Raw genomic sequence first — 13,449 nt, 5'->3', positions numbered from 1 at the left:
TCGGCTCACCGGAATTGGGTGAGCTCGAGGCTCGCCTGAGGCCGGCGAGCTCGAGTCTTGCCAGCCTTGGGCAAGGCGCTGATCCGGCGAGGTCGAGCTTGCCCGTGGTCGGTGGCCGGCCGCCGACCGTCGCCATGGCTAGCCACCGGCCAAAAAGAAAGGAAACAAAAAAAAATAAAAAGAAAAGAAAAGAGAAGAAAAATAAAAATAATTTCGATTTTAAAAAAAATATTTTTATAAAAAGGGGGAAAGTGTGTGTGGGCTTAATGGGTGGGTTGGACATGAGTCTCATAGTCAATCTATTAAGACTTATTTATGATAGGCTTAAAACTTTAAGATCTATTTAAGATGGACTTTTTAAAGTTATAGTGATCTATATATAATCTATTTATTTTTAAATGGATCATATATAGGTTCAAGGCCCATTTAACAGATCTAGGTAGAAATGGAGTGGTCATTCCATGGGGAATAGCACGGATGCAGGGAATTTCTCTAGTTTGGTGAGATGACATATGGTTGGTGCCCGAAATGAGTTATCTTTCGCCAGCATACGTGATGGCTGGATTTATTTTTCTAAACCAAGTTCGAAAGTCAAATGCCGTGGAATGGTTTTCTTTTCTCCAAGCAGATTATGACCTGAAACCGCCACTCGGCACGAATACTATTTACCCTTTGACTAGCAACAATTGTCATATACGATTTGGGGCCTTGTTTAGATACTGGGGCGGGCAGTAATACACCCATGATATAATAGATGGGACGTTTGAATTTCTCTCTGGACAAGTTTTTCCATAATCGGAACGGAGAGAAAATTATCAAAAAAATCATAAACTTATTCAATCATAAATTTTCAATTTGACTAATTTAGTTATAAACATTTTGATAATTTATCAATATAGTCATTCCGGCTAATTTTAGCCGGAAAACTTGGATGCTGTCCGTTCAACATGATACGACTAGTGCTGACGTTAGATAATTTTTGTAATTTTTTAAAAATTATATGATTTTTTAATTTTTTTATTCTTTTCTTTTCTTTTCCTTTTTGCTTGTGGCCAATCTTAGGTACAGCAAGTGACCAGCCACCTGTGAAGGGTGGCCTCGCAAGCCACCCCTCGCCTAGATCTAGCAAGAGCAACCCTGGCCTGTGGCCGGTTGTCGACCATTGTCGAGTACTGGCCATAGGTAAAAGGAAAAGAAAATGAAAAAAAAGGAAAAGGAAAAAAAAAGAAAACAATTTGAGAAATTTTAAAAAAAAAATTGCAAAAACTTGTCCATGTTAGCGCTTGCCGTGCCACATAGGATTGCCGGTATTTACATTGGCGATTTTCGGCCAAAATTTGCCAGAATGACTATATTGGAAAGTTTAAAATTGAATTGGCATATGTACAATAATATGACTTTTTCTAACAATTATCTTTTTCTTTTGGTAATTGTTTCTCGAAAGTCATGTTGCGCTAGATACATCCAATCCAAAAATGGTCATCCCCTTGACCTCCCAAATCATGCGTGCACTCTAGCAAAGTAAAATGACTCCTAAACCTTTGAATGTAATGTAATATTAGATCCAGATAAGCTCGCATCATCACCCATCAAGAAATATATTAGCTCTAGATACAAGCAATATGCGTGGCACGTCCTACCCATATGCACTTGGATAAAACATAGTTCGACTACTGATTGAGAGATTCTTCGAGGAACCACGTAGAAGCCTCGTCCCCGAGGATAACGGATCGGACAACTTTGCTCATCCGACAAAATCAGATGTTCATATTCTCCAAGCGAATAGATATAATGTTTAATCAAATAGCACCGCCCCTTATAAATTTTGGCACCAAATGATGCACAGGCCACATTCTACAAAGAATCCCCCACCTTCCAGAACAAATTTCAACGACACCCCCTCAAATTTTTCCCATCTAAAGAATACAAAGAATAGCGCGAAAAAAGCACTCGTCTCGCAATAATGAATCCCCCCCAAAAACCAACCTAACGCAAGCTGTGTTTGCTCTGATTATGACAACAACCCATCATCCGGCATGATGAAACGTGACCAGCCGGCCTTGGCCATGGTCCAATTCGGTTTTTGGCCGGTCGATCTCTTTGTCATGGGTGACTCAGCTCCACATGACGGTGGCCAGATGCGCGTGGGGCCAATGCCGGTGATCTCGTTCTAGATTCGTGCCGGATCAGATCATAAACTGTGGGTCCAAGATCCGCCCGATTTGGGGACCCACGCCAAAAAGTATAGATGGGTGTGCATGTGAATGTAACTCCGAAGCTAAATGGGCCTACTTAATATTAATCCTAAACTAAAAGGTTAGTCCTTGGGTGTGCATGTGAAAGTAACTACGAAGCTAAATGGGCCTAATTAATATTGATCCTAAACTAAAAGGTTAGTCGTCTAAGAAGAAAGTAGTTGCGGAATACTTCAGGAGAGCTGCCACAGCTGCCAAACTGCCACCCCGACGCCGACCAGCCCCGCCACCGCGTGGCTGGCCGCCGCGCCGCTCGTTTCCTCCACGCCCTCGTACACCATCGTGTTGTTGTTGAAAGAGTCCGAGGCGGCCGGCGTTGCCTGGTCCGATGAGGCGGAAGACGACGACGACGATTTCTGGCTGCACGTTTTCCCAAGAACAAACGTTACCGTTAGTTTAAACGAAAAGTAAAAGAATGGGGGCTCGCGATTCAATGCAGACAGTCTGGACGGCACCGGTCAGTCGGCCGCCGCCAACGACCGTTGAGGAGGAGGAGAGGGGGGGGAACGGTCGGCTTCAGCCCATGTGCGGGGGCCGCCATCGAAAAGAGGGAAATGGACCCGGATCTCCAGAACTAGGGAACGGTGAAAAGATCGAAGGGCCGTCGTGCATTTGCGAGCTATATCTCGTGCTCTTGTTGAGCCATTCGATGCAATGGTATCCCACACAGCCAACATGTGTGGGAGAGTGGGGGACCTTAAACTCATTAATGAATCATTATTTTATCAACTGGGTTGCTTGGGAAAATACATTAAAAAGAGCGATATACTTTTTCTATGTAATAATTCATTTTAGGAAGGAAAAGGACTTCTTATTCAATTCTCGGCTGAGTTTTCAAAGGTAGGACTCCCGTAGAGTTGAAATTCAACTGACCCGGTTTCAGTTACGTTCGCAACTAAGCTGGTGGGAATATTATTTACAAATTGTATGTCCCTAGCCAACATAGGCAAAAATTAAGGCGAGAAACATCGGATAATAATAAATTGGGATAAATATATTAAAAGACCTACAAAGTGCAATTGAGTTCTAAAATTTTGAAAAAGTATAATCAAGTCTTAAAACTTATTAGCATTTTTCGTCTGTCAAGTTGAACGGAGTTCATAAAAGATTTGATTGTATCAACTTGACAAATTTTAAAACTTAATTATATTTATTGAAAGTTTTAAAATTTGATTGTAATCTTTTAAAAATTTTAAAATTTAATTATAATTTCGTTATAAATTTTAAAACTTTCGATATACATATTTAATAAATTAATGTTGAGATATATGCGTGTAGGGCTCAGGCAAAACTAAGTTTGTCTGAAAGCGCACAAACTCTGGCCAGTCATGTCACATGGGGGGACAATCGCATTACCCCTCCGCAACGTTCACATGGGGGACCGGACCCGGACTTTTCGATAATGACAAAATTGCGCTCGAACGTCCGAGCTGCAAAAGCTGAACAGTGAAGAGAGAGATCTCGGTGAGCTCACCTGGTGTTGGGAGACGGGCAGAAGGTGATGACGTAGTCGGCGTCGGCGCAGGTGAAGGTGCTGGTGCCGTCGTCGTACGCGTAGCTGTAGGCGCGCGGGCAGGCGCTCTTGAACAGCTCCGAGTAGGAGGAGGGCTTGCACGTCTGCGGCGTGCTGTAGGCGCCGCTGCAGCAATACTGCGGCTGCTGGAACGCCTCGCACGCGCTCTTGCACGCCACCCCCTCCGACCCGTCGCTGCTCGTCACCTTCAGCTCCGACGGGCAGGCGGCGTTCAGGTCGACGACGCACCCCGTGGTGGTGCAGTTCTGGCCCGACCCCCCCTGCGGGGCCACCAGCAGCGGGAGGTTGTAGCCGTCCACGAGGCTGACGTCGAAGAAGTCCATGCCGCCGTAGCCGTCGAGCTTGAACTCGGCGAGGGTGGCCGGCGGGGCGGCGCCGCTGCCGGAGCACTCGAGCTTGCCGGAGCCGCAGTCGCCGGTGAGGCAGGAGAACTTCCCGGTGGAGTCTTCGGAGCAGTGGGTGCGGCCCCAGAAGCGGCCGCCCCAGGCGGCGGGGGCGGCGAGGGACTTGGAGGCGCCGCTGTCGAGGGCGAAGCCGGTGGAGGAGAAGGGTTGCTCGCCGCCGTTGGAGAGGATGCCGGGCCACACCGTGTGGTCGCACTTGTTGACGAGCGTGAAAGTCGTGGAGTAGACACCTGCAGGTTGGAAAAAAGAAACACAATCTTGATCAGCTCGAGAGAAAAACCAAAGAGCAAATACGAAGTGGGAGCTCAGAACTTGCTCCGAGTTGGCAATGACCTGGTACCAACTGAGGAGGGACTAGGAAGGATAACAGAGTAACCAACAATGTGAGTCGCGCCATTGATAGTGTCAGAGGAAAGGAGACTAACTGAAGAAGAAGAAGAAGAAGAAGAAGAAGAGCTGGGGGTGGAAGGTTGGTGAAGGTGGGTGAGAATCAATGCCTCAGCAAGTTCTTCTTCTTCAATGGAAGTGCAAGATAATTTATAGAGGTGGTGGCGCCCGGGGGGGGGGGGGGGGGGGGACGGCGCTGCGGCGGCAAGTGGGATTTTTTTTATAGGAAAATAGATGTGAGTGAAATATTTGACCATCCTGTATTTTTGTCCGAAAATCAAAATACGAAATATAGGGAAAATTCCAAATAAAGACTTGAAGTGTCATCATTTTCTAAAATAAGGGAACTGAAGTTGACTTTGTGTTAAATAACGACGTGAAGTGGCATGCGGGCCTCAAATAAGGGCTGGTGACCATGAGAGTTTCAAATAAGGGCTTGGCCGCCACCGGACGGCGAAATATTCCGGCTTGCGAACAGGTGAGGTCAAGGGCATTTTCGTCTAAAAATAATTTTAATTTTAAATAATTTTATTTTTTATTTTTCCTTTTTTTTTTTTTTTTCCTTTCCTTTCTTTTTTTCCTTTTCTGATCTTCTCTTTGTTTTGCCGGTGGCCAGGTTGCCTGGCCACCGCGAAGCTTCGGGAAGGGCTGGGTGAGGGTCACCCTTGCCCAATCTGGTGAGGGCAACCCTCGCCCAGCTGAGGCCGGCCCTTGCCAGCTGCCGGCGAGGGATGGCCTCACCGGATCTAGGTGAGGGCAGTCTCGCCTCGGTGAGGCGACCCATGCCTTTGGCGAGGCTGCCCTCAAAAGCCATCGGCGAGGCCCGACCTTGCTTGGGCGAGTAGGAGTGTCAACGATCGGGTCGGGTCGAGTTTTCGTGCTACCTAACCCGACCCGACCCATAGGAGATGTGTGTTCTCGCTGACCCAAACACTACCCGAATCTCATATAACTCGAGCTGAAACATCGGGTCGGGTCGGGTCGGTCTGGATTGGATTTCAGATTTTTATTTTGTTTTTTTTTGCATCTACATTTTTTATAGGAAAATAGATGTGAGTGAAATATTTGACCATCCTGTATTTTTGTCCGAAAATCAAAATACGAAATATAGGGAAAATTCCAAATAAAGACTTGAAGTGTCATCATTTTCTAAAATAAGGGCTTGAAGTTGACTTTGTGTTAAATAACGACATGAAGTGGCATGCCAGTCTCAAATAAGGGCCTGAAGTGACCATGAGAGTTTCAAATAAGGGCTTGGCTTCGCCGGTCACCGGACGGCGAAATATTCTGGCTGGCGAACGGTGAGGTCAAGGGCATTTTCGTCTAAAAATAATTTTAATTTTAAATAATTTTATTTTTTATTTTTCCTTTTTTTTTTTTTTTTCCTTTCCTTTCTTTTTTTCCTTTTCTGATCTTCTCTTTGTTTTGCCAGTGACCGGTTGCCTGGCCACCGGCGAAGCTCGGGAAGGGCTGGGTGAGGGTCACCCTTGCCCAATCTGGTGAGGGCAACCCTCGCCCAGCTGAGGCCGGCCCTTGCCAGCTGCCGGCGAGGGATGGCCTCACCGGATCTAGGTGAGGGCAGTCTCGCCTCGGTGAGGCGACCCATGCCTTTGGCGAGGCTGCCCTCAAAAGCCATCGGCGAGGCCCGACCTTGCTTGGGCGAGTAGGAGTGTCAACGATCGGGTCGGGTCGAGTTTTCGTGCTACCTAACCCGACCCGACCCATAGGAGATGTGTGTTCTCGCTGACCCAAACACTACCCGAATCTCATATAACTCGAGCTGAAACATCGGGTCGGGTCGGGTCGGTCTGGATTGGATTTCAGATTTTTATTTTGTTTTTTTTTGCATCTACATTTCTAGCCTCTAGGGCACAATCAGGCTCGATTTCCTATTTTAGAAAAAGAAGAAGATCATGAGAGATGTCTGGCGAAAGAGATTGTCCCCCTTTTTTGGTCTTTCTTCCCCAAGTTTGTCCACCATCACTCTCTCCTCACGCGCCTCAATCGACTCCTCCTTCTATGCCGGGGGACTTAGCCTCGGCCTGGGCTTCAGCCTTGGCTCGATGATGGAGAGGAGGGAGTGGGGGGGAGGGTAGCAGATCTGGAAGAACCCAAGATCGACCAAGGTTGGTGACCGCTAAAGTTTCAATTTTGTTCCCTTTTCCCTGTTTAAAGATGGTGATGAGGTCGAAGAAGATGATGGTGTGGATGATGACGAAGGCACCGCTGGTCTGCATGTTGCCGAACTCGACTGCTCGGTGGCGTCCCGGGATCTAGAATAGTAGCCCCGGGCTGAGCAGCACCGATAGCACCACCGGTCCCCAATCCCCCGTCACTAAAACTGAAAATGTTTATGTCCCTGTGCTTGGCTTCTGTGTTCTTGGAGAACGAAGAGAAAGAGATAGAGAAGTGGAAGGTCACTTATTTTGAATTTTGAACTGCATGGAGGGATGTGGAGGCTTATCGGCAGGACCAGCTGCTGGGTACTAGGTACTAGAGAGAGAGTATGCTTTGCGGAGTGCGAGAGTTTGGGGGGAGACTAGACAGAGTGTAGGTTGCTAGAGTCTTCACAAAGTCTCCAGAAGATGAGAGAGAGACACGTGAAAAAAAGACAGTTTAACGTTGTGGGCAACTCTTTGGACTCCAGGACTGTCTCTTCGATTCAACTCGCGGAGTGGCGAAGACGAAGTATGTTTTTGGTAAAGACGTGTTTCGGTTCGGTACGTGTTATGATCCGAATTGAACAGAAACACATTACAATACCTATTTTATAACTATTACCCGAACATAATGAGACCCGAACTGAAAATAACATAAAATTTCGAGCTGGTTTGGGTCGATTCGTGTTTTGGTTCGGGTATACGGTTCAGTTTTGACACCCCTATGGGCGAGGGTCTTGTCGGCCACCCGTCGCCTAGGTGAGGCCAGCCATTGCTTGTGACTTTAGAGGGCGGCCTCGCCCAGGGCAAGGGTCGCCTCACCGAGATTCGGCGAGGCGACCCTTGCCCGTTGCCGGCGAGGGTGGCCCTCGCCCAGGCGAGGTCGTCCCTCGCCTGTTGCCGGCGAGGCCACCCTTGCCCAACCCTCCCCTGGCTTCGCCGGTGGCCGGCTGCCCGGCCACTGGGAAGCACAAAGAGAAACCAGAAAAAGAAAAAAGAAAAAAGAAAAAAAGGAAAAAAAGAAAAGACAGGAAAAGAATTCAAAAAAAGTTAAAAGACGTAAATGCCTTAACCATTCAGAAAGTTAGACCCTTATTTGAAATAGAAATAGCCACTTCAGGCCCTTATTTGAAAAAATAAGGGTACTTCAGGTCCTTATTTGACACAAAGTCCACTTCAGATCCTTATTTGAGAAAGTAAAGACACTTTAGGTCCTTATTTAGAATTTTCCCGGAAATATATGATGCCTTAAAGATAAGAGAAGATTGTTGTGTTTTCACTTTTAGTTTAAAGTGCAAGATAATTTTTGAGAAGAAAATCGCTCTGCTGATTGGCTTACTAATCTTGGAATCGATAAGCGCTTGGATACTAGTTTCTTTTCATTACCTTCTTCAGAGTTATTTCATATTTTTTTTTGACAAAAGTTATTTAATGTTTTATTAAGTGATAAAATAAGCATAGTAAATGTACGCTGTTAAATTTTTGTATTGGGTTTTAGCCCTTTTTGATTAAAAAATAGTCTCTCTACTTGTTTTTTTTTTTCAAAAATGTCTCTCTACTTTTTTAAATATTTCACGTTAGTCCTTTCGTTATACTCTTTCTCTTGCCGTTCGATTTTTGTTGACGTAGGTCGTCGGTTGATTAAGGCGTTGGAGAACTCGTGTCGTGTTATGATTTATTTAAATTTGTTATGAAGCCACGTTATGCAACATAAAAATTAGAAACGAAAATGAGAGAGAGAACTTGCCCACACTATGGCCATGGCAAAACACAGGGGAAGTTGTCAAAAAAAATTTAAACCTATTATACGGTGGCCAATTTAGTTCTCAACTTTTCAATTTGGCCAATTTCAAATTGGTCAATTTAGTCCTAAGTCTTTTGACGATTTATCAATATAGTCATTTTGGCCAATTTTGGCTGGAATCTTCTGATGTGACAGTCCAGTCAGCACTAACCGTCCTATGTGGCATGGTCAAATAAATGGATAATTTTTGCAAATTTTCTTATATATTTTGAATTTTTTCTTTTTTCTTTTCTTTCCTTTTCATTATCCACCGGTTGCTGGGGCCTCGGTGATGCCTGGTGAAGGGAAATGGGAAAAAAAAAAAAAGGAAAGGGAAGGAAAAAAGGAGAAAAAAATTGAAAAAATCATTTATGTCAGTGCTAGCCGTGCCACGTAAAGCGGCCGACACTGACTGGATTGCAACGTCAATGATTTTCGGCCAAAATTGGTTAGAAAGACTATATTGAAAAATCATCAAAAGATTAAAGATTAATTTGATAAAATTGAAAAATTTAGGATTGAGTTGATCACCGTACGGTAAATTCAAAACATTTTGGACAATTATCCTTGAAACACATTATTTGGGCTAGACATATGCTCACGCAATCTGATCTTCACTAGAAATTGGCAATAGCTACCGCCATGGCCGCTCGAGCTCGCTAGCGGCCGCCATGACCCGTAGCTGGCCAAATCTCTAGCTTGCTGTCATTATCGTTCGAACTCGAGATCTGGGCACGTGGCCATGGCCACTATAAATGCAGCCAAATACTTGAGTCCCTGTCTGTTTTTTGATTAGAGAAAGTGATTTTCTTCTAAACGAAACAAATTTGCCTACTAGTCATTTGTCCCAAGATGCGACCAAAAAGAATGACGCGGATCCGCTCTGGCGTAGAAAAAATCCGCAGCAGCGCTCGAAACTCTGCTTTGCCCAATCTGGGATTCAACCATTACGCGCGTGCACACATCTCTTGGCCACTTCATCTACATCACAAATTAGTTCGCATTGTTTCGGCAAAAGACATTTTTTTCATTGCGTTAATGGGGGCAGACCAGCATTAACGATTCCTCCGGATGATATCACAGACTCATGAACTTGCTTCGAGATGTTTAAATCGAGCCCCTCCTACTCCTCTTTGCCCATGACCCGAAGGTGTAAGGTCGGCGAACTCATCACCACAGTCCTGACTATGTGCTAGAAGCCAGGGAGTCTCTGCACACAAGATATGTTGCGGCTAGATAATCCAGTGCGTGTTCTCGACGTGAATCGAAGTCGCTATATTTACCATTTGGACTATGTATTAATCTCGACATCCAGCTCTAATCTCGTCCTTTAAATACATGAGATCATGAAAGAGTTGAATTCAAAATCTCTTGAATTTGAGTGGAACGTGAAATTGGAAATTGGATCGGTCGCTAAAGATGACAATCATGCCATGGTCGGGCTAAGCTACTAGCTATGACTCAGAAGGCATACTTTATGGAACTCGTTCATGAATATGAAATTTATATTTTTGTATGTGAAATGAATTAAAAGTATTTTCGTATACGAGACGCTCGCTTGCAAATGAAAGTTGCATCTTTAAAATTGTAACTTTCCCGTGACAAATAAGCGACTAGTACATTACCTCATAGATTTAAAGACACATGCCGTGTTGAGTGGCATTCCATCAAGAACACTTTGCACCAACTTGCTGTCCTAAAATAGGCATCTAATGATCTAAACACGTACAATAATGTTAGTCGCTTGCGATTTACCGCATAGATGTCACATTTATAACCTACATAGACAGACATAGTTTGGTTCTTCAATGTACGTATTTATCCACATTAAATTCTAATCCTAATCACTGCACACCTGAGTCTGACTTTAGTGGTTGAAATTGCGCGATACATACATGATGACATACTAAATTTTGGCATAAAGTATAATGAGTGATTTGATTCCGGGTTCAAGTGAATCATACCGCATCAAACATCTCAAGGGAGAGTTTAAAATGATAATGACCATATGATGTAATTATCAAGTAGTTGAGACTCATTCGCGTATGCACGACTTACAAAACACATCTAGCTAGTTTGAAATCAGGTGAGAATCATTTACCAATTCAGCAGTGAAAACATGCATGATGCAAGATCAGAGACCCTTCTCTACATTTTTCCTTTCCACACCTTGCTTAAAAAGCTCCCTTTTCGTCTCTTTATTTGTCAGTTCACTTCATGGACTTCATAACAACAAGAATAAGGAGTTGGGCTCGCAGGCTCGCCCGCACCAGAGCAGATCGAATCAAGCAAGCACGAAATATACGCGAGACCCGATCCTCTGTGCCCTTTAACAAAATAATTTACTAGGCGGTCCTCGCTCGGGCCTTTTGGCAACACGATATCATTCACTCTAGTCACAATTTTGAAACGCATTACGCTAGCTTGAGGTCACACGGGAGTCACATAGTGACACGACATCAGATACATGGAGAGTGCGGGATTAGACACATTTCTGATGTCCAATACTCATAACATTACAAGCTTTTAGATGTGAACTCACTGACAATGATCAATTCTCTTTTTTCAAGAGTTCATTGATTCCAAGCAACGCATGCGGCGATGACTCAGACGATAATCATATCTTTGGGGATCTCATCGCCTCCAAATCATTTTCTTCCCTTTCACTCTCAATTCAGTCCTCCAAGCACCAGAAGAAGAAACGTGCAAAAGACCGAACTCGAGGACATCAATTTGGTTTGGCCCTGCATGTTTATTGGCAAAAGGACTATTGTCAGCTAATGATGCCTGAAATCGACTGGCGCAAAAGAAAATTCATCCTACCCATCACACTAATTGTATTAGGATCTGACACATAATCACAAGAAAATAAAGAGTAAAATCAAGAAAAAGAAATTGCAACGCAAAATTTTTATCTTGGTTCATCTGTGCTTTTTTATTGATGGGAAGTATGAATCCCGCCCAAACAAATTGAAGAAGTCTATCTTCTGTTGACAAGTAAGGAACACGTTCCTTTGACCCCCCGAAAAATCAATGAAACCTGGTCAACCTTGTAATTAAAGTTTCTTTAAATCGGCTGACTATCTGCAACAACCTCAACACATTACCGAATATTTTATGTTGGTCCCGCGATGATTCGCCAATGAGACGATTTGAAGTATAGAAGTTTACTTCAACTTGGTTCAACTGCTTTGCTAAGTTGCCGAAGTTAATCATTATAATTTGTTTTCGGTTCAACTGCAACTGCCATTTTGTTTACTTGGCATTAGGTTAACTCTCCAGACATTGGTCTCACCCGAAAACAACCACCCAACCTTAAATTTAATCAATTGCTAGAATGAGTCTTACCTTGAATAAACAGGTCCTAGGTCAAATCTGCTAGCCCAAGGAATGACGGGAGCGGTGAGTGAAACCTTCGTCAACAGAGAACCGCGAACATCAATTTCCTTCTGCATGTAGCGATCAGATGACGGTGATGATGAGGATGATGGTCAACTTTACCAGCTTGAGGATTTCAAACCTATGAAGTACGTTTCTCCAATTTGGCAGCTTTGGGACCCTTATAAGACGATTTGTGCGTATATCATGGCGGACTGTGAGATCAATTAAGAACAAATTGATTTCATTTTCAGTTGAATCTTCTATCTTCCCACGAAAATATCTCGTGGGGTTTGGTCAGATTTGTGGTTCTCTATGAATTCATATTGGCTTTGTGGCCGAGTGCCAAATCTTATTGAAGGCGGCTAGCTTAGATATTTGTCGAAAGAACGTCCGCATTTATGAAGGTTAAAGCTATTGAGAAATGACATTAGATGCTAGTGCGCTAATACATAGATGTTAGTGCGCTAATACATACTATTGATTAACCAATTCAATGGCCATTTCAACGTCAAACTTCCCCATGCATACATTTGGAATACACTATGGCCGCAAATAATTATAGATCGACAAAATCATAAGTACGCCAATTAGACGATCAACAAGTAATTAATTAACCTCTTACCTTTATCAAGTATCTCAGAAGCCTCTCATCTTTCCTTTTACATACTAGCTTAGTTTTAATAATTTTTTTGTACTATTTCTCTCCACACATGTTCTTTTTTTTTTTTTTCTGGTTAGATATATTATTCTACTGGCCTGTTAGTTAGGTATATTATGGAAATGCTACTTCTTCTATTCGATGTATGGGCAAGTTTCATGAATGAATGTGCACGTTTTCAGCATCAAAAGTACAAAAAGAGGGTCTTGATACACATTCTTACTTATTGCTAATTATCTTAATTAGTGTTCGGGAGGCATTTTTATTACCAAAATCCTTTAAAAAAATGTCAGATGTCAAGTATGATTCACGAGGGTTACAGGTAACCGCCATGCAAACAATTTGTAAGCTTGAAGGCTTTGACTGGTTTGAGGCCCATTATATCTGCACGAGACGGCAAGTAGGGTTATAATCAATCGATGAAGCAAAAGAAGAAGTCAAGAAACGCCTAATCTTATCCCTTTGGTCCCCCATCACTGATCTGGCCACAGCAGCTTGTCTCTCACTATCGATAGGTAGAGATGGGTCACCACTCAAAGCTACGCACTTTGGTTTATCTTTCTTTCTTTGAAGTTTCTGAACTCAATTCATAAAGAAATAACAAAAATAAGTCGTGAACTCCAGCTGCTACAGTCGATGGACCCAAGAAAAGTGCAGTTGCGGGAAATGTGTGTAATGGTCTGGAGTAGTTTCTGAATGCAAATCCAAAACTAGTAACTGGGCTAGAGAGAGTAGCTGGGCTTACTCGAAAGGAGCTTACTAGAATATGTATAGCAAGTGCTGTGGTAAGTTCTCATCGGCAAAATGAATAGAGCTGCTCAATTCCTTTTAGTTGGGGTTTAGATTACCAAGCGGAGAAAATTGTCCAGAAAGTCCTGAACTTATTGT

The 13,449-nt window shown here is 43.6% G+C and overlaps 1 protein-coding gene across 1 annotated transcript; it reads right to left on the bottom strand.

The window, feature by feature from the left end:
- Nucleotides 1–1,794: 1,794 nt before the first annotated feature.
- Nucleotides 1,795–4,718, bottom strand: LOC115675151 (thaumatin-like protein 1). Its single transcript, XM_030597760.2, has 3 exons — nt 4,527–4,718; nt 3,730–4,423; nt 1,795–2,615 (listed from the first exon to the last, which is right to left on the bottom strand). The coding sequence occupies exons 1-3, from the start codon at nt 4,588–4,590 to the stop codon at nt 2,429–2,431; spliced, it is 945 nt and encodes a 314-aa protein (XP_030453620.1). The 5' UTR covers nt 4,591–4,718; the 3' UTR covers nt 1,795–2,428.
- Between the last annotated feature and the right edge of the window lie 8,731 nt (nt 4,719–13,449).

This window comes from Syzygium oleosum, unplaced genomic scaffold (genome assembly GCF_021117445.2).
Source record: "Syzygium oleosum isolate NSW1041296 unplaced genomic scaffold, Sole_v2.1 Sole_v2.13, whole genome shotgun sequence".
Lineage (NCBI taxonomy): Eukaryota > Viridiplantae > Streptophyta > Magnoliopsida > Myrtales > Myrtaceae > Syzygium > Syzygium oleosum.
The sequence above is the reverse complement of the archived record's forward strand: the minus strand, read 5'-3'. Positions and strand labels throughout refer to the sequence as shown.